Raw genomic sequence first — 21,642 nt, 5'->3', positions numbered from 1 at the left:
AGAAGAAAAATACATGTGTGGACGAGGCTTAACACAGTGGCTATCTCTGGCAGCTAGGTGAAATTATGAACAATAAAATAACGCAGCTGGAATTTCATGAGTAGCTAAACAGTGACCATCTAGGGCATGCTGAATGAAAAGGACATGTCTAAAGTAAAACATGCTCACACAAGGAATGTCCCCATGGTCTGGCTTGAAGCCAAGTGAATAATGAATTAGGTCACTGCTTTAAGTGTTAATGTTTCCTCACTTCAGAAAGATGTACTCACCCTTTGCAACAAAGAACAAAACCAGAATGCTAATATAATAAAATAAATGTAAAGCATTTTCAATTGGCATCCTGGTCTATTCCCTTGTGCTTAAAGAATCAATGAACTTTTTTGTAAGGAATAGAAGCATTTCCATTGTTGAATATTTCCAGGAAGGCCCTGGAAATGCAAAAAGAATTAACAACCAGGTGCTTCAGGAAAACCTGCAGATCTTCATGAACATTTTATAAGCCTCAGATGTCTCTTTCTTTGGAGATCATACAGACCATTGCAAATAGACATGTTCTGAAGAACTGATATGAAATTAAATACCAGCATGTGCAATTTAAAGTTTTGGAACTTAATCTTTAAGCACTGAAATTCTAGGGACTTCTTTGTGATTACTTATTACCTGGTAATCTTACTGTCCTTTTTTATAAACTTCAAAATGTTCCATGTAACCCAATTAGTTGCCCTATTGTGATTTTTGGGATCCCATGTGCTTTTGCTTGTTCTGGGGTTTCACAGCCTGCTTTCTCTTGTAATCATATTCTACAGCCTAGTTACTGGAATTCCTAAAATAGGGCTGTGTCAGACCAAATTCATATCAAATTTGGGTTGTAAATATGCAAAAACAGGGCTGCCCCCTTTTTTTTTTTTCCTCTGGAAAGAGAGGACAATGCAATAGAATACTCATAAGCCCTTCTTTTCCAGTGGGATAAGAAGGAAGATTCTTCCTGCTTTCACTCACTCTTTGAAGTATTCAAGATGAAATGTGTCTTCTTTATGATGCCTTCCCTCAGCAGAAGTAATCCTGAAAGAAGAAAGAAAATGTCAATTGGCTCAGTTCCCACTGCTTTAGCAAACTAACCCATTCAGCTCTCCATGTGCAATTTAAAATTTTAATGTTCAGCATAACTGGTTGCACAAACATCCCTAGCCTTTAAAGGCCACGGTGAAGCTCTAGTGGGAAAAACGCCTGTTCTTTATGGTCTGTTGCAAAAAAATGGCCAAACCTAAATAGGCAATGCCTCCCTCTGTAAAAAAGGTGTCTTGTTAATAGGATTGTCACTAGCCCATAGATAAAGGGTTTCAGCTAATGAATAATTAGAGCCTAGAAGGAAAAGTACCAGTGAGCTCTTTACAGCCCAGCTCATGTAGTTTTCATTGCTTCAGAAGTGGCTTATTGTATCTCTTCCCTGAGCACTCCTCAGGGCAGTGCTCCCCCAAATAGCCCTCTGCTGTAAATAGGTCAAATGCCAGTGGGAAGGGCCAGAAATCTGCAGCAGTCCCCTGGGGTGTGTTCGCCTCCCTAATCCATGCTTACCATGATTTTTACCATGGTCTGTTTGTCCACAGTGAGGAAAGGTATTGAGGAACAAGAGTTCTCTCTCTGCCCCCTGCTATTCTCCAAGGGGATCTTAATCTCCTGGTACATTGTGTCCTCTTGACACCACATCAGGAGATCTGTTGTCCCTTGTTTCTAAGACATGAATGAGACCTAAAGTTAGTGACTCCTCAAAGTTGAGCACACGGCAATTTATTGTTAGAGCTAGGATTGGCTACAAAAGCCTACTAGAACTAATGCTCCATCTTCAGAGGTAGCAGTTTGTCAGTTCATGACAATTAGAATAGTTGGGGCTTGATTTACTGGTATTTTATACAAGTTAGATAGTTTGATCATTTTTCAATATGCCTTTACTGATTGAGGATGTATCAGCTTCTTCATGGAGTAGCTTCAGTACAGTTTAGCATTTACTGAGGTCTAAAGAAACTTATGGGTCTTTATGCTCTTAATTGTGGCTTCACCCCTTGCAGTCTAACAGAAGAAGAATTTGGTAAAAAACCGTAAAGAAACATATGGACAACTTTGTACTGAAGAAAGCTTGGGATGATACTGTGTCATTTCTGTGAACTGGTTTTATCCTGTAGATTTTTTTATTCTGTCTCCCTTGATCCATCACATCTGGACACTGGTCACTAGTCTGAGGATACATCTGGTGTTGATCACCCTTCATAGGTGCTCAACTTGCATTTATATAATGTTGTGTTTGTGCAGTGAGGAGTGACTAACTTCTGGCTTGTCTGGACTGGAAAGCATGGTATCTAGTATTCAGTTGATAAAACTGTTACTTATTTTGTATCAAAGTCTCTAGTAGCTTTCCATGAGTTCCAAAAGCTTCAGTTTTAGATGAGTAATTGTCTTTAATCTACTGTATTAAGACTTTCTACGTAATCTGTGTACATTATTTATTAACATAGACTTTAGCACTATAAATACTAAAAGCTGCTTCAAGCAGTCCTATAGACTTCAGCAGGACAATTTCAAGGTGTGCAGCTCTTGCCCCAAACTTGGTGTGTGTGATATGCCTGCAAACTTTGGGTTGGCTGTGGCAGGCGTTGCTGCTGGTGGTATGAGTAAGTCACTTAATCTTTCAGGCCTTGTAATTGGAGCTTTCTCACAAGTGAAGATGCTGAATATGATGATACCACTGGTATCAGGGGTATCAGTGGGAGTCAGGGGTACCTGATTCACATTGGAGCAGTATCCTGGTGCTGGAAGCTGGATGGGAAGGAAGGAGTGTCACAAAGACCCAACTGGGGAGACAGTGCCAGGTGTTTGCTGTAAACACATGGGGAGCATTGTGGTGCCCTGACTGACCCACAGGGTCAGCACAAGATGGGTGTGGGTGGCACCTGGAAGTGCCAGATAAGTCTGTCTAACCCATATAGAAGGAGTATGAGAGTGAGCATTTTTTTTTCCTAGTCTCATAAGGATAGTGAAACTAAACTGGGACTCTCAGAACTTCCCCCAAACCATAACTGCATAACACAGTCAAAATGGATGTAGAGCTAATAGGTCCCTGGATAAATTTTAATGAGCTTCACTTATTTTATACAAGCAAATTTTAAATGAAAGAATTTTATTAATGTTGAAAGTAGACTAACATGCACTGAGCTTACTTCTTAGTTTTTTCTGCTGTCATTGTAAAACATTTATCTGGCTCTCAGTGCTGAGTAGGATCCTCCTCTTGCATAACTGTGGTCTGTTTCTCTGGTCTTTTGCTCTAGGCTGGTTTGGTCAGTCACATAAGAGTGTGACCTATGGAAATGGTCACTGCCTCTTCATGCTGCCCTAACCATATCAAAAGATGGAAGTATTAGCAGATGGATAATTTCAGGATCCCTTTCATCAGTCAGGGATTGGCGTTTGAATTTTAATTTCTGCTGAATTTGACATAATCTGAAATGTGGTTTCTGTAAACTTTGATATTTAAATCTATAATACTTTATTCATGAGTGAACAGTTATACCCTGAAAGATATTTACCTAAAGTAAAAGCAAGTGAAAATGCAAGTTTATGCTACTTCAAAATAGTTCATGGATTTTTTCGGTTGGGTGGTTGGTTGGTTTTTTGTTTGTTTTTTTTTAGTTTAGAGGAGTAGGAAAGGCATGGGGTTTGTTGGTATCTTTTTTTCCTCTCACAGGGTAAAACAAAAGAGAAGCCCAAGGAAGAATGGGGGAGTTAAGACAAACGTGAAATAAACCATGGTGAGACTAGAACTGTTACTGCTTTGACTAGCTGTGTGACAAATGCGTTTTATTGGACTGTCCATACTATTATTTTCCAGACACTATGTCAAGGGGAGTTGCTGATGGGTAATGCCAAGGAAATAAATGTTTTTTCTTTCTCCCTTTCTCACTCCCCCCACCAGCAGTCTTTTGCATGCATGTGTTAGAACTTTGTTCATGTGTTTCTCAAATGACTGTTTGCTTTGTAGTTCTAATTGCACCTTTCTTTTAATTTTAGGTTCTGTCTTCATTTTGCTGACTCAAACCACAGATTCCAAGGAAAGGAGGGGAAGTGGAATAAAATACTCAAGTGCCAGAGGAAAAGCAAGACTAGCCAATGAAAATTACTATTACTAAATTGTAGATTGCTCTCACACACAGTGGGTGGGGGGGAAAATTGCTATTCAAAGTTTACAAAATTACTTTTTCAGATTTCCCTCATAAAACATCAAATAAGCTAAGCCACTTCAACCAGGGCTGAATTAGGAAATGGAAATATGATTCCTTGCTGGTATCTTCCATCTTCCTCCCTCTTCGCAGTTTTTTTTTGTTTGGGGTAGGAAATCCTGAACAAATTGTATGGCGTCAACCGGACTTACAGTTGATGGTTATGGATGACATAGGAACTTCAGATTTACATCTTTGCAATAACACCTGATTAATGCAGAGCTTGAAAACTGCTCATCAGCTATGTTACCAGAACCTGTAGTAGCTATTATAGTTATGTTTTCTCTCTTTTTCTAAGATTTCAAGTGTGGGGTGATGTCCCCTGGAAAGCAAGAGCAGATAAGTCATCTTTTAGGATTGGAAACAGAAATAATATGAGAATGCCCAGAAGAGGCTTAGTAATTCAAGCCAGGACTCGTTGGCTATTGGTGGGCCTTGCTTTACTATTCAGTTTAGTCTTGCTCATGTATTTGCTGGAGTGTGCTCCACAAACAGATGGCAACGGATCTCTGCCTGGTGTCGTAGGCGAAAGCATGGGTAAAGAATACTATCAAGCTCTCTTGCAGGAGCAAGAAGAGCATTATCAGAACCGAGCTACGAGTCTGAAACGTCAGATTGCCCAGCTAAAGCAAGAGCTTCAGGAAATGAGTGACAAATTGAAGGCCCTGCAGGAAAAAAAAAGCCCAAAGGTCAATGGTATGAACTACCAGGGCACCAAAGAACAAACATCCAATGATCTCCTAGAGTTTCTTCATTCCCAGATCGACAAAGCTGAGGTGAGCATGGGGGCCAAACTGCCTAGTGAGTATGGAGTCATTCCTTTTGAAAGCTTTACATCCATGAAAGTATTCCAGTTGGAGATGGGGCTCACTCGGCATCCAGAAGAGAAACCCGTTAGAAAGGATAAACGAGATGAATTGGTGGAAGTTATCGAGGCTGGCCTAGAAGTTATCAATAATCCAGATGAAGAAGATGGACAAGATGAAGATGATGGAGTAGGAGACAGGCAGCTATATAGCGAAAATGATTTTATAGAAGGTATGTTCACGTGCTTCCCAGCCCCTTAGCAGAATGTCACAACAGGCATTAAATGGTGTTTTTATTTTAGATGTTTTACCTACTTAGATAGAGTCTTGAAGAGTAATTGCACAATAAGAACCTTTATTTCTAACAATGAGAATATTATGGCTTCATTAGCTTGGTTTTTAGTGGAGTGACAAATGCATTTCAGAAGGGCTCACCACAAGAGGTGTACAGGGGAAGCTGTATCTATTTAAAATATGGGTGCATTCATAATTGTAGCCAAAGTCAGTGTGACACAGCTGCTTATGGTACTAAATAACAGAAAGACTTCCAGTGACACTGATGGCAGTGGGAGGGAGAAATTGATTCATCTCTCATGTACCAGAACAATTAAGCAATCCACTATGAAGCTACATGGTTTTTCTTCACTCATCTCTATACCACTTTTAGTTAATATTCAGGCATTTGACTCTCTTAGTGTTGACACAGTCATACTGGAGGGAGAGGGAGGCTGTGTTCTGGGCCTGTCAGCTGATGAACTTGGTGTCCTGAATAGACCTTTCATACACTTACGGGGTCTGCTAAGCTGTGCAGCCTTGAACTGTTCTCTTGTTCTCTCTTTTGTCTCAGTGTCTGTAAGTTTAATTGCAGAACACATATTATTATAAAGGCATATGTAGCAGTTTAACTTTCAACACTTTGTAAGGCCCTTAAAGATGCAGTAGTGACAAATCCTATGGTAGGTGGCCTTCAAGGTATGGTCTTGTGCAAGTACTGATGGAGATCAGTATTATCAAAACCTGCCCTAGTAACTCTGCTTTACACTTACTGTGTTAAATATAGTTCATGCTGCCATTAAAAGCCAAAAGGTGGACCATGTTAAAAGACCATTATGTAGAAGGGATTCTGGTGTAAGTACTGATGTCTGTATTATTAAGCAAACATGCTGGAGAAAGGTACTGTTGGCTTTGAAATAATGGGCTCTTTCAGTCTCAGATGATATAATTGGTCTGTAGTGCAGTCTTAACAGCTACTGACTTTAAAGGTTGATGCAAGTTCTCTTCTTCATTCCAGAAGGTGGTGCAGGGACATGGAATCCACTCAGCTGGGTCAATGCAACATAGCCTGTGTTAGGCTCTTAGTACAGTTCTCATTTAAAAACCTCTTTATTTTTTCCAGGGGAAGTCATTCTTGCACTTTATTTCTACATTAAATATTCAGCCACTTTCCCATTGATGTTCTGGATATTGCTTGTACTCTAGTAGATTTTTATTTTTACCATGACTGAAATAGCTGTTCATTTTCTAGTGTACTGTCTTTCATGACAGACATTCAAGAAAGCAAATAGTTCTAGGGCCTTAAAATATTACTTCATACCTCTGCTTCTCTTCACACCAGTATTTGTTTTTGGAAATCAAAGTGATTTCATTTTTCTGTAAAGACAGTAACTTCCAACACAGGGTTACAGGAGCTATAGGGAAAGGCAAGTCTTTTATGCTGCATATGGATGTGTTAGCAACCAGCCATAGCATTATCTATATCTACTAGTATCTTTCTTCGACAGAAGTTGTGGGCTGTGTGGGTATTCTGTGGGTTTTTTATGTGCAAATACTACTGGCTAATTTAGCCAGCAAAAAAAGGCATCTTCTGAATGGTAGCATATTTTTCCCCACACTTATTTTTCCAGAACACAGAGGTAAGAAGCAGACTCAGCAGGTGTTGGTACATGCAGGTCCCTTGCCTGCAGCCCCATGAACAGGCTCTAGCACTCTGCCTCCACTGCCTGTGCATCCCCCTTTGATGGAAGTTCAGTTGGAAAACTAATGCCTTTCTGTTTGTAAAATACTACTCCCTTACACTGTCCTAAACTGGTAGGATCAAATTGCATAGCAGACTTGGTGTGTCAGCTGAAGTCAGAACAGGTCCTGTAACTGTCCTCAGAGCATGTCAAAATTGTTACTGAATTAGTGTTGCTTATTTAGAGAAACAGCTTTTAAAGTTGGCTTCAGTTGAAGCAAATAATTCAAGTTCTACATCCTCTTCAGTTGGTAATTATTTTGTAATAAGTGGTTTGTGACTAAACTAGAGTATTGTGCAATTTGAAACTGGAGGCTGAGAAACTTGGTTGGATTTTCTTTTTTTACTTCTGGAACAAAAGAGAAAACATGGTACTGCATTAGTTAATACATAACCATCATGTTTTATGCTCAGTATAGCTAAGTTGATTTTATCTTCTGACTTGCAGGATTTTTTTTTTCAAAACTCCTGTATATCCATATATAAAAACATACCCACAAAACTGTGCTACAAAAAATAGGCATTTTTGTTCTAAAGTCTTCTAGCTTGTTACCTCAACAGGCTATTTTTATATAGGTCAATATTTGGTTCTGGAAATTATGTCTGCTATTTTTCTAGACTTGTGAAATAGTAGACTAAACTTTGAACCAAGAAATTTTTTGTGATATGTACTTTCAGGTACTCTCCCCTTAGATAAGTTTAGAACACATTTTCTTACGGACTTTTTTATTTAGCACTGTCTTTTAATGTCTGCTGAATATGTCTGAAGTTCTTTCCCAGCATTTATGTTGCTTCTGATGCCCAGTCAGTGAAATGTCACTGTCTTCATTTGAAAAAACATCAAGATCAAGAATGATTTTCTTCATACTGTGTTTTAGGATTTATCTATATTAGAGTAACTTGACACAACAAATACCATTAACTTGAATTTAAAATATATTTGTCTTCTATTTTATAAATAGAAATTTCCTAAACAAACTTTTTTTTCTGAAAAAGTACACTTAATTAGCCAAGAAATTTGTGGTAGTCTGAATCTACTGTCTTTTATTACTCTTAACACTGTGCAAGCCAAAAAAGTTCCAAATACCTGCTGATGGTTGCCAACTTTCTTGTTGCCACTCTGCATTTTTGCTTTGTGTCCTTGATTTAACTGTTCATGCAGCTGCCTTGCTGCATGCTCAGCCTCTGTGGGCTCTGCATGAAGATGTTGTCTTCTACCAGTGGTGCAAGGAAGCTGTATCCACAACAGGGAGCACTCTGGCCAAGTGTTTTCTCAACTGATACAATATTTTTAGAGTTGCAGGACAAAGTGATGATCCAAAACTACTTTGGAATTGTGATAAGGCAGAGCTGCCACAGCCACATCTTGGTTATATGCAGGCCTTGAACAGTAACACTAAGGAAAGTGTATACTAAGTGTATATTACATCTACAAAGATACTTTCTGAAAACTTCAAAGTATTTTTCACAAAGTTCAGTTGACTTAATCTGCTGATGAAGAGAAAACCAGCCAATTTTTGAGCTCTGTTTGCTGTACTTGTTTTCCTTTTCAGCAACCCATAATGAAACTTCCAGAATTCTAACATTAACAGAACAAAAATCTGACCTGAAAAAAAAAGTCTTGTTCTGCAGTTGTTCTTTGAGAAACACTTTGAAGTTGTTTTGGTTTTTTTCCTTAGTGTTTACATTAGATCTAAGTGTATGAGAATCAAGAGTATCCTATTCTCTAGGGATGAAGAGTATCCCTAGAGAGGATAAAAGATGCGGTTTTACATATTTTCACAAATGAATAGCTTTAGGATTATGAACAAGGGACCTAATTGCTGAACTGCACGTTCTAAGACTGTACTCCATTAAAAATAGATTTCTTTGAGATCAGTATTTGATAATATTGAGAAATGGAGAGTAATTCAGAGGAGATAATTATATTACCTCTGTCTGTTCCCTTTCTCCAGAAGCCTGTGACATTGAGTCTTGAATGGTTGATAGAGAAGCCTTGACGAGCCTTCATGGACACTTCACTATCAGTGTAACTGGCTTATTTGGGTTAACATTTACCAGTGTAATTGGCTTTTTTTAATCAAGAGATTAAAATCCCTTCCATTGCACAAACATTTAAAATTAACCTTTGGAAAACAGAAGCACTGGCATATTTTCAGAAGCTAAATAGCAATTAGCTAATTGCTAGTAAAGGTCTTGTTATTGAATATCTAGCAGTGCTGTTCAGGTCCATTTCTCCTGCTTCTGTGTTTCCAGTTGGAGCTGGGCAAAGTCTAGAAACTTTCTTTTAGGTCATCATCAAAAAGGAAGACTCCCCACCCATCCCTGGCATGTAAAAATCCTTTATTCCCTTGCTGCCAGCTTCCAAATGCTTGTTATCCATAGAAGAGTGTGGATGGTTTGTTGCACTAGCAGCCCTTGTCATGTGTGCTGCATAAGACCAGAAACTGGACACTGTCCTGGGAACTTCAGTGGAGAATTCTAATACACACCAAGAAAATCAGGTCATACATCTTAAATTCCATAGACCAAACACCTCCTTGGTAGTTGTAAAACAAGTAATATTCAAGGCAATAGAAGAGCAGCTTTTTGGATTTGATAGTAACTGATCCCCAGGATATGTTTAATTTGTTTGGTGAGAAACAGAACCTTCTGCAGAGGGAGTAAAGCTTTATGGACCAGGAATAGCAACTGTTAAATTATTTCTGCTGCTTTTTACCTCTTTGCTTGTGGAGTTCTGTTTTGGATGGCAGCCAGTGCATGCTAGTTGGAAGGTGAGATAACAGGTTTTATTAAATGAGTCAGTTCCAAGTGTTAAAAACCTGAATACACTAAGAAGTAAAGCAGATGTGGGTTCTTTTTCTGGCTGTTCTCAAATCTGGCTTCTGTGTATAGAAACTTTAGTCCCATAAAAGTATTTGAATTAGTAGATTAGCAACATGAGGCTAGCTCATAGCAACGAGAATAACTCGAGGGGTACATACTATTTAAAAGAAGTCTGGCTCTAGTAGCATGTTGAGATTCAAAAGTTTGGAATCTCGTATTTCAGCATTTGAATGTTGTCAAGGCACTATTCAGATTTGAATTCACATATTCAGGTCTATATGAAGTTACAGCACTGGGTTTTGCTTTTGGTTTTTCTTTTTTAGTTAATCTAGAAAATTTTACTCTGTACTAGAGCCTTCTGTTTGCAGACTGACATCTGAGCTTATCTTTTGATTAAAGATAAGCTATTGGCAGCTGATAAGCTTTTTAAAAACTTCACTTATGTTATAAATGGTGTTTTTATCTGTAAATAGCTATTGGATAGCAGAGAAAATAATAAAATATGAAGTACTGAATGTTACTTTCCCCAGGAGTCCTGGTACAAAGTATTTGCTTACATGAAAATGATGTACAAGCACAGTGGTGCATCAGCTGCTCCGATAACCAAGATGCTGTTCTCAAGCCACAGTGCTGGACTGTGCAGCACAAAGGGTTGGAATGGAAAAGGGTTAAGAGGGATTTAAAATCTTTTGCTCCTTCTGGCAGTCAGCTTTGTGGACTTTTCATTGTTTGAAACACCATTTTCAGTGCTTGTAATTGACAATGATCTGAAAATAAGCATTAAAATGTGGTACATACTTATGCATCTCTGTGCTGACAGAAGCATAAATGTGAATTTCAGTTTTTTCAAGGAGAACATTGCAGAACTTTGTTCAAAGGGTAAATGCCTCTCAGTTAAGAGGTTCAGTCATCTGACTTCCAGTGTGATGGACCAGCTTGTTCTGCTACATCATGTGTCCCACAGCTTGTTCAGCTACACCATGTGTCCCACAGCCCCTCTGTGGTGGTCATGCATGTTTCCCACTGCATCTGCCAGTGCTTGTCCACAAGACAGGATGGACTGCAGAGTGAGGATGGGAGGGGTGTAAGGAGCTTGCTGAAAAGAGGGACTGCTAGGCAGAAGGAGGGAACATCAGTGAATGCGACTGGGTTTGGTTTGGGGATGGAGGCCGGAGCAGAGGAACACAGAGGTAGATTTAGGGAAAGGATTCTTTCTTTGTAAATGGAATCTGGGATATAGAGAAAGAAGTCAGGTCCAGGTGGTGTGCACAGTCCTTTGCTTCTTGTATGGAAAGGGAAGGGAACATGGAGAATAGTGGCCTGGCCATAAGGAGAGACCCAAAGCTCTATCATCCATTCTTTCTGAGAAGGTTCCTGAGACAGTCAAACCCAAGCTGCTCTGAGGCTGAGAGCTGTTTCTTTTACATACCTTGTCCAGTGTTGATTTAGGTTGTAGAAAAGACGACAAAAATGACAATATCAATGCTGTGTACAAAAGAGAGCCTTTTGTGTTTCCAGAATGGCTTGTCTACTCTGTGCTCTGCCACCAGCTGCTTTCTGGGTGGGAGGCCTGGGAGGGATTTCAGCTGCTGAGGAGACTGGCTTGGAGAAGGGGCAGCTCAGGGCAACCTGGTGAATGGAAATACATCGTGTGAGGGCTGGATGTGCATCACACTTGGGAATATGCAGCTGTTTGTAACTTTCTCTATGGTCTGGGTGGCCACTTAACTGGAATGTAATGCCAGTTCATGGTATGGCTTGTGGTTCTTTTGGATGATACCTCTTTTCCTTGATGGTGAGAGGAGAGCAGAGATGGGATGAACATAAGGCATTTTTGATGGAGGATTTTTCCTGTCGTTGTTTCTTACCATCAGGTTAGCATAGATATGGAATTAGCAACACAGAGCTTAGCAGGGTCAAAACCAAAGATGAGCTTCAGTCCTTTCCTCTGTAGTGTAAAACTGGAGTCTGTTGGTTTAACTTTCTTCCTTGATGGTCCTTAAGTAAAAGGACCATGTTCTGAAAGAGGCCAGTTGGTTTTTTCTACCCATTAGGAGTAAAATATCTCTCAATATACAGTCCTGTTTCTGGAGGGACTAGCGTCGTTGTCCAGAAGGTCTGCCTATGTCTTAAGAAGACTATGGGTGTAGTAAAATACCACTTATTTATCAGATAGAAAGCATTAACTACTGCTCAGCAGTGAAAACAATTTAAAAGCATTCCAGCATTATCACACAGTTGTTTTGTTTAAATGGTACATGTCAGATTTTGCAGACTTTGTCAAGCAACTTACTGTCATTTGTTCTGCCCACAGAACAAATTGTGATTTTCTTGTGTTGATTACTGGCCAGATGATCTCAGATTTTACTGTGGACTAGCTCAGAGCTAGATTCTTACTGAAGGGCTTAAGAGCAGGCAATATTAGATTGCAGCCATCCTTTTCCATAGCACATAGCTGAATTCCCTTTTTGTTGGGAAGACCAAACTCTTAATTCTGTCTGAGAAATTGGCATAGGACCATGAAACCTGTTGTCTGTAAGAAGCAGGGGAAGCTGGAGTTCATTTGGGATTGTTTCTCAGGTCTGATCTAAAATGGTATAAAGGGTGATTGTGACTAATAACAGTTTGTGGAAGTTTCATATGTTTTTAGGAGAAACCCAGAAGCTTTGCCCCCCTTCTTTAGTTCTTAGGAAAATCAGTTTCTGAAATACAACTGCTGGGATCTTTGACTTTACATATTACTTGTGTGACTTATTCTTCAGGTTACTATCGTACAGAAAGAGATAAGGGGACACAGTATGAGCTGTTTTATAAGAAGATGGATGGCATGGAGTACAGGCATGTCACCTTGTTCCGACCTTTTGGACCCCTCATGAAAGTGAAGAGTGAAACAGTCGATATTTCTAGATCGATCATTAACATTATTGTTCCTCTTGCTGGAAGAACTGAGGCATTTGCACAATTTATGCAAAACTTTAGGTAGGTGCATGAGATTATATAGTGAGCTATGTTGCTGATTTTCAGTATTTTGTTACCTTTTCAAAATGAATTCCTTTTCTGGTTGATTTGCAGCAGAGCTAATGATTCCAACATTGTGTGCAACTGCCTTGGGATGTTTGTAATTGAACCTACTGTATGGAGAAAACATTCCTTCTAAAAGGGCTTAAGAGATTCTTGAGTTGCAGCACAATGACCAAATGTCAGGGTCATTGTGAACCTGGACACAGATGATCTTGAACATAATTTTTGTATTTACATCAGTTGTAGAGTGCCTGTTCATAAAATAAGGTATTGGAATGTGACACACAGTATTGGAACCTTCTGACTTACATGGACAAGATGGGGAAAGAAGAGGGGGAAACATCTCTCCTTGTTTTCTTTGAAGCCACTTGATACCTAACTAGAATATTTCAATCTGCTGATACTTTTTAATGCAGTAGCTTTTACATAACTGAAGTTTTCTGTTGTGTTGCAAGTAATTACTAATACCAGCTTATCTTTGTGCTTATAGGGATGTGTGTATTCATCAGGATAAGCGTGTTCATCTCACAGTGGTGTACTTTGGACAAGATGGTCTATCAGAAGTAAAAAGCATTATGGAATCTGTAGCTAGGTAAGTGTATCAATCCAACATCAGTCAGTACAAACGATATTGATTGGCATTTTAAACAGGTTTTTTTTTTTAAAGAACAAAGAAATATACCAAATAAAGTTTATACTCCATTACAGGTTATTAGGAAATTTATTACTTATTTACTGTACACTATGGTTGCCATTTTACAGCTTAGGTTGCAAAAGTTTCCTGAAGGCTTCTAAAAATCAAGTTATAGCCAGAAAAGACTTTGATGTTTCTGACAGTCCAAAAAGCAACAGGCATGAGTTTTGCAGTGGATATTCAGTCATTCTAAGAGATGGATTAGCGTTTAAGTTCTTTGGAACTGGGATGTACATTTTAATAGTTACTTCACCGAAGAAACAATTTTATTTAATGATAGGGAAGAGAAATGTAGTAGTCAAAGTAGGCCTGTACTTACTTTCAGCTGTAAAATAACTTAAAGCATCATCATGGCTGTCTCAGCAGTAGCATTACATCAGTACGGATGTAAAATTCCCAAATGTGTCTTTTATGGTTTTTGCTCCAGAGAGATGGGACAGGTGTCAGCATCCTTTACCCTATAGCCAACGGGCTCCTTCACTACCTGAGCTCTTGCACTCACCCCTGAGCTGGGATCCTGTTCCTCTTGAGCTCTCCTGTGATCCCTGTCTCACCATGCTGGCCAGGCTCCTCTCCATGACATAGATTAGACACAAGCTGCTTTGTCTCCAGCTTGGAGCATGTGATGGAAGTTGTCCTGACAGGTACAGGCATCTGGTAGGAAGGGAGGAGAGAATTCCTGCATTTTTTGCTGTGGTCTCCCTAGCACCTGCTGTGTGCTGCACCCCTCCATTTTTGAGGCCTCTGCTGCCTGCCCTGCTGCCTGTGAGATGTCCCTCTGAGCACTGAGTCAGTGCTGCAGGCTCACTGGGTATTTATCTGGTTCTGTATCTTTTTACTGGTTCTACTGTTGAATATCTTCACTCTGTTCTCTTCAAGCATTGTCTTCTGAAGTGTCTCTGAAGTAGACACTTAACTTTGCTTGAAGATGTTCTCTGAGTGTGTTTCCAGTCTTCCTTGGCTGCTCCATCCCTCTTCTGCTGTGAGTACAGGCATGTGTGCCACTGTTAAACAGCGAGGAGAAGCAAAGTGCCTGGGTTATGGTGGTGCCACCACACAGATGGCCTTTGCCCCATGAGTCTGGTGATGCCAGGACTCTGGCTTCCTGTTTGCCCTCTTCTCTGAGCTGGTGAAGACAGATATTTCTCTGTTAGTCAGGACTTCTTGGTTTGTGGGGACAAATTTTAGATGCCATTGTAATTCAGGAGAGCATTTTAATTTGTGTCAGTTAACAAAAGGCCTTTTAATCTGTATGAATGATTAAACACAAAGTGAAGTTCTAAAGTAAGACTGATTCTATCATTTTAAAAGGTTTGAAATTAAAATAGACAAGTGTAACAGATATATTTTTCTCATTCTGGTCATGTAACTTTTTCTTTTTAAATTTCTGGAATTAAATTCCTGTAAAATGTTAAAAAAACTATAAATGATCCATCTGCCCCTCCCCACAGATTTATTTTGGGTTTGGCTGTGTTTTTCTTGTAGAGAAACTGACTTCCACAATTACACGCTTGTCTCTCTCAATGAGGAATTTAACCGAGGCCGAGGACTTGACATGGGTGCCAGAGCCTGGGAAAAGGGCGAGGTCCTGATGTTCTTCTGTGATGTTGATGTTTATTTCACAGCCGAATTCCTCAACAGCTGTCGCTTAAATGCTGAGCCCGGTATGTTCCCTTATTGTGCTGGAGGGGAGCCTTGTCACCTTGTGCTTGACTTCAGCTGACCTGTGCTGAGCACACAGAAAACAAAGAAAACTCAACTAGAACTGTGGTGCTTATTCAGTACCACACACCCTGGGAAATGAATCACACTCTGCACAAAAGGCAATCAGACTGAGAAATAACTTCTGCCTTAGTGTAGCTTGTTTTAAGAACGCATTGTCTTTTTTGTACAATTTTCATGTTTTCTTGAGATTTAGTTACCTGAAAGAAAGCTGGACAGTTTTGTAATTGTTGCTTTAACAATTACACTGCATGTAAATCTGTGTAACGGAACTCAGTGTAACTTCCACTTCCATCAGTGGAAGATGACTTTTGTTATGCTGAAATCTGTAACAAGTTATGTTTATCTCTTCTCACACATGTACGCCAAGACATGTCACATGTGAATGGTTTTCAGTAGAGCTGCAATGTGCTCCTTATGGAAACTGAACTAATGTTCCACTGTTCCATCCCAAGCTCTGAAATATTCTGATGGGTTTTCTTAACTTTGTATGATGCTTGCTTGTTCTCCAAGCTTCTGCCAAGAAGGGCAAAATTTTTTAGAGTTAACAAGCATGCTGCTGAAGGCTTCCTCCTGTCAATCTGTGTTTGGGTTCTTTTTTTAATGATTACTCTTGTTTCAAATTCGTTGCAGTCAGAAACCATTTTCTCCAAATGTCAATTTGGAATCAATAGATATTTTTTTCTTCACCTAACAAACAGGCAAGAAAATTCTTCATAAGCCAGATATTTGGGTTCTGTTTCTTGCTTTGTCTTCCATTTCTGTCTGTCTCTGTACTTCACGAAACAAGTTGTATAAATAATTGGAAAAATTTTGGAGAGGATTATTTTGTGAGCTTTAACAGGGAAGAGAGTTCAAGAGACTGCTTGAAATTCATACTGGCTTTGCTTGAAATGAGATCTGAGAATGCTTCTCAGTCCTTCACAGTTCATGCCCAAGTCAGGATAGTGAATATTCTTGTGGATTGTTGTCAACACCTTTGCAGCATTGGCAGTGCGAGACATACATGGGAAAAAAAATTACCTGGCTTCTGTAATAGACAGAGAACTGGTGTTTTCTGGATTCTCATGATGCTTGATGCCCTTGCAGGATATCCTGGATGTATCTGCTTTTACATGTTTGTGGAAAGACACAAATTCATAAAACTCAACAAATCCAAGTGTTACTTGGATTTGGTTTCTTTTTAGTTTTACTGCATATCATTATTGCAGGAATTTTTCAGTCACCTTGAATGATACTAAGATATCTAATATTTTATATAAACATGCACAACTACAGATAAATGTAAATCAAGTGTAATATGTATAATATATGTACTTTTTTTTTTTTTTAATCCTATGGGCTCTGTCCTACTAGATGTTACAGGCTTCCTAGGTGGGAAATCTTAGCAGCTAGAACTTGTTTTTATTTATTTCCACTAGATGCCTAATAGGTAATATTTTACATTAAAAAGAGTGTTTCTGGTTTCCTTTTGCCTTCAGAAAGCATGCCCACAGTGAGTAACAATTACCTTTTGACTTCCAGGGAAAAAGGTTTTCTATCCTGTGGTATTCAGCCTTTACAATCCTGCTATTGTCTATGCCAACCAAGATATACCACCTCCTGTGGAGCAGCAATTGGTAAGCAGCTTGATTTATTCTGGATAGAATTAGGTGTGCTTTGTAGTAAAACAAAGCTAAGTGTAACTTAATAGTCTGTTTGGGATATCTAAAAACCTTTGGTACTGCACATCTAAACAGTTTTCTCCATTATGAGCAAAGCACTTGGAAAAAAAACCTTGGCAAACAGTACAAAATTCATTCTTAGATAAACTTGGAGTTCCATCTAGTTTAAAACAAGTAATTGCTATTAACCAAATAAAGGTGGTAGTTCTGATCTGCTGCTTATTCTGGCTTCACAAGCCAGTATTTTAGGAGGATGGTGGCATTGCATGGCAGCAACTTTCATCTTATGTTCCAGCAAACAAAGCATTGGTGAAAGGCAAAAACCTCTGAATGATGTGTCCAGTCTGACTCTCTTTCAAGGCACTGCACAGATGAAACTGGGTTTTACAGCTGAGACTTCTGGGATAGACAGGTTTGGAGGAGGAAAGAAGAGAGTAGTGTGAAGCAGAGCTGTACTGAAAGGAAAACATAATGGTTTTCATCCCCTATGTTGTTTGCAAGGATCCTACTGAAAGCTGGAGGGATGGTTTTGCATATAGTCTTGGATAATCACAGCTGAGAGAGGAGTGAGTTCCTGCCTGACAGCTCTTCTGTTCACTCTTTTAAATTTAACAGTATTATGCTTGCTGACTTCAATCACAAAGCTTACTTTTCATGTCACGTCACATCAAGAGACAAATGTGGCCTTTGAAAATGGGTAGGAAATGGAGTGTTGGGAACAGATGATTTAGCAATGGACTAATTTACTGCTTGGTCTGGGAAGATGCATAGGAAATAGAGGTGGTGCAGCAGAAACTGCTGTGAAAACTGCAATGAGGATGAGCAGAATTGGAAGGCAGAGGGTGAACAGCAGCCCACATGCATGAAAAAATGATTGGAAGAGCTTAACTTTGTGCAAAACCAAGTGTAGTGTACTCCTTGGTTGTATTTTACATTTCAAAATGATACTGGTTTAAAATTGCAGGTACACAAGAAGGATTCTGGCTTCTGGCGGGATTTTGGCTTTGGGATGACTTGTCAATATCGGACAGACTTTCTGACTGTTGGTAAGATGAAACTAAAGAAAAAAATTGTGTTTAAAAAGTGATTCTCTGCTCTTAACTAATGACAGGAAAGTAATACATTTATTTCTTGTATTATTTCCCCAAGTGCAGCAGTCAGGCTCGCTTGACAAGTTTGACCAATGAAATAAATGAGCTTTTCTGGATTTTGATATCCCATCTGTTGAGTGTTTTAAAAGACACAGTAGTTTCAATAGAAACATTTCATTCTAGAACTTTTTTAAATACTATTTCTTTTTTTTTTTGACTTCATGTCTGTCTGAAGCAAATGAATCAAGTTTTAAGAAACATGTCACTCAAATAAGCCACTCACATAGACAAGAAGCATTCAAATCCTTTCTTTTAAATATCCTTGAGAAATTGAATGCAGTTGTTGGAGTCTTTAGCAATGTGCTTTGCCCCCCCTTGTGGCACGTTCTTAAAACTGAGAGCAGCTTGGTGTGCTTAAATGTGGAAGATGGTGGTGAGGATAGTCTGCCAGAAGCTGTAAATCTGCCAGAAGATGTAACATCACAGCCCTGTGTGTTGATGTCCGATGGCCTAAATGCAGGCTGATTGCTAATAGCAGTCATATTGCCATCTGTATGGTATGTGCTGAACGAAGACTTCATCATTCTGGAGCTTTGAAATTGTACAAGAGCCTGGGTTGCTCTTCACTGTGGTCCTGGAAAAACAAGAGAACTTAAAATGGTGAACCATGTTCCTTTCCTTAATCCAGCCTTTGGAATTGTGACCTATGGAGTAATTGCTGGCATTGTTAGAGAGGATTTCTCATGCGGTGCATGACTGCTTCATTTTCCAGCTGCTAAAATCCATTATGCTTCCTAAAAATAATCCAAAAGCATAGCCACTGAGGTTTGCCTACAGTTTTCTGCAGCTGTCACATGAGCTGTCATGCATAATGCAGTTTGGAGACACTGCTCTAAGAGACTTTCTGAAGTCAGCAGATCTGTGTCCTGGACGGTTTCCACCACAAAGGATGTGGTATCCTTGAAGCTTCTATCCCTCAAATTGGCATGCTATGGCATGGGAAACTCAGATAATGGCAGCAGAATTTCGGGAATGTAATGCCAGATCTGGTAACACGTTAGGCACAGAGTGTCGCTCTTCTTGCCCGTGCACACAAATAACGATTTCTGATGCTGTTTTTGTAGGGGGGTTTGACTTGGAAGTGAAAGGCTGGGGCGGCGAGGATGTTCACCTGTACAGGAAATACTTGCACGGCGAGCTGATGGTGATCAGGACGCCGGTGCCTGGGCTGTTCCACCTGTGGCACGAGAAGCACTGTGCGGACGAGCTGACCCCGGAGCAGTACCGCATGTGCATCCAGTCCAAAGCCATGAACGAGGCGTCGCACTCGCACCTGGGCATGCTGGTGTTCAGGGACGAGATCGAGGCGCACCTCCGCAAGCAGGCCTACAGGACTAACAGCGAGTCCGTGGGCTGAACGGCTCCCCACGGCCCTCGGTGACTTCAAATTCACAGTGAACCAGCATCATTTTACAGCCTTAATTCAGCTTACAAATGCAGTGCCTCTCTTTTTCAGTGAAGAAGAGTTTAGAGGGTTTTTCATTCTCGTATTTGTTTTCTGAGTAATCCTTTGACTGATATGCTCTTACCTACATATCTTGTGAGTTCAAGCACCTCAGCTAAGCTGGACAGCATATGTAGTTGAAGGAAAGTGTCTTCAGTATCAACTGGAAAAATCTGTGGAATGTACAATTCAACACTTTTCCATGTGAACATTTCTGTTCTTACATTTGCATTCTTTTGAGAATTAAATGAAATAATTTTTCGTGTCCTGAGTATTTTCAGTCTGTATGGCTCACTGCACTGTGACTTTAGAAGGATACTATGCTTAGACTCCATTGTAGAGGCAAGAGAAAGGTGTGGAAAAATAATCTCACCGTGAAAGGTATATGGACGTGCTGACCAGTTCAGCAGCTGTGCAGGGTGCTGATTCCACAGTAAGGGCTTGGTGCCAGTGTTGATTCGCTGTATCAACAGACATTGACGTGGTTGAATAGAAATAATTTGGGGGTGTGGGAACGAAAATCCTTTTAAGTGGAATTTTCGAGCATATAATGGAAATTCACACTGCAAAGGATACTTCTTATTTCAGAGATGGATCAGACAAGTTGGGAACATTCCAGCTGGGTGTTTCTGTGCCTGCTCCTTTCCCACAGTAGATGCCACATCCCTTCTATAAACTGAGCTGTGCTATCAAACTTGTTTGCTTAAATATTTTTGGCCCCACTCCTTCTTATTCCAAGGCCCTGCCTATGTATCTCATCCTTTAAGTTGAGGAACCATCTTTTCATTCCCATATGAATTTATTAGAGGCCTGTTTGCTATTATGCCAATATTTTCCTTGTGCATTCTTTCTCTTTTGGGCATTTTCCTGACATGTTTTTGTAAGGTGTCATGTATTCTCAGTTGTTTCAGTGACTGAAAAAGCAAGTGCTATTGCAGTCTTTCTTTATACAATGCTCTTCATTCCACTGATCATCCTAGTAGCCTTATTTTTCACTTTTCAGTTGGAGGATGTTTTAAAGTGTTTGGGTTTTTTTTCCTCTGGGTTTTGTTTTTGTTTTTTTTTTGCTTGTTGGGTTTTTTTGAGCATGTTTAAGCAGAATTACGCTGTGGTCTCATTAGTGCCTTGTACAATGGCACTACTATTTTTGTACTTCCCTTTTGGTTGTTTTGAGATGCATAAACAGTTCAAATGCAGGCAGGTCATTTTTCTCCATGTTGTCTTATATGATACCATATGGCATGCCTCATTTTTTAACACATTTGTTTATAGAATGAATGCAGAGAATGCCAATTCAGTGGTTAAACCATTTGCATGGTTTCTGCTGAGTTTAGCTATTAGTTGAAAACCTTTCTCAAACCAGGTAATTAAGATCTGTTTATGGGTTTATTTTGCTCAAGAATTCTGAAGGCAACTAAAAATTCAAGTGATTGATTTCTGAATAGCAGTTATGCTGTGCAAATAGTTCTGGGCACTGATCCTTTTTTATATGTATATAAAATTTGCCTTTATGTAACTTATTGTGGAGAACAGTGTACTGTATTGTATTTAGAGTGAAGAGAATGCATTGCAGGACTTCTTGCAATTGATATTCTCAATATAATAAATGGAATTTCTGCATTTTAGAAACTGTTCTAAGCTGTTTCTTTGAAATATATTTTTACAATAATATTGTACAGAGCTTAACACACTGAATTCAAATAGCTGCACAAGAATAACCATCCAAAAGTTCCTCTCACTGGCACCACCAGTGCCTGACACACCCTGGAACAGACATGGAGGCAGGGCACAGGTGTCCAGCCTTGCTGCACCTCAGCTCTCAGGTGCTCTCAGGAGGATCCAGTTGTCCCAGTTCTCATGTTTTGGAAACATGGCAGAGTGCTGATAGCCAGGTGTCTTAGGTTCTGCTGTTTCCACTGCGTGGTTGTGTTATCAGGCACAGGGAGATCGGTGTCAGCTGTCCCCGTCTGGGTGCTGAAAACCAGTGCATGGTGTTGATGGGGGAGGGCTGGAGATGAATGTAGTCACCAGG

At 39.7% G+C, this 21,642-nt stretch overlaps 1 protein-coding gene across 7 annotated transcripts in view; it reads left to right on the top strand.

Annotated features, from left to right (window-relative positions):
• CSGALNACT2 (chondroitin sulfate N-acetylgalactosaminyltransferase 2) overlaps positions 1-21,235 on the top strand; it is a 32,888-nt gene extending 11,653 nt beyond the window's left edge. For 3 of the 7 annotated variants that reach the window (XM_015633670.3, XM_015633667.3, XM_015633668.3), the window contains 8 exons: positions 3,737-3,800; positions 4,060-5,306; positions 12,677-12,893; positions 13,426-13,527; positions 15,115-15,293; positions 16,876-16,970; positions 17,980-18,061; positions 19,231-21,235. In XM_015633670.3, coding sequence (XP_015489156.1) covers positions 4,643-5,306; positions 12,677-12,893; positions 13,426-13,527; positions 15,115-15,293; positions 16,876-16,970; positions 17,980-18,061; positions 19,231-19,523 — 1,632 coding nt within the window. In that variant the 5' untranslated portion in view covers positions 3,737-3,800; positions 4,060-4,642 and the 3' untranslated portion in view covers positions 19,524-21,235. Of the gene's footprint in view, positions 1-3,736; positions 3,801-4,059; positions 5,307-12,676; positions 12,894-13,425; positions 13,528-14,508; positions 14,611-15,114; positions 15,294-16,875; positions 16,971-17,979; positions 18,062-19,230 lie in introns of those variants that run through there. The other 4 variants (XM_015633666.3, XM_019007294.2, XM_033515665.1 and 1 more) reach the window with 3 other exon arrangements.
• Positions 21,236-21,642: the final 407 nt, after the last annotated feature.

Source organism: Parus major, chromosome 6, assembly GCF_001522545.3.
Source record: "Parus major isolate Abel chromosome 6, Parus_major1.1, whole genome shotgun sequence".
Classification (NCBI taxonomy): Eukaryota; Metazoa; Chordata; class Aves; order Passeriformes; family Paridae; genus Parus; species Parus major.
Note: the sequence above shows the minus strand (reverse complement) of the source record. Positions and strands in the feature narration are given on the sequence as shown.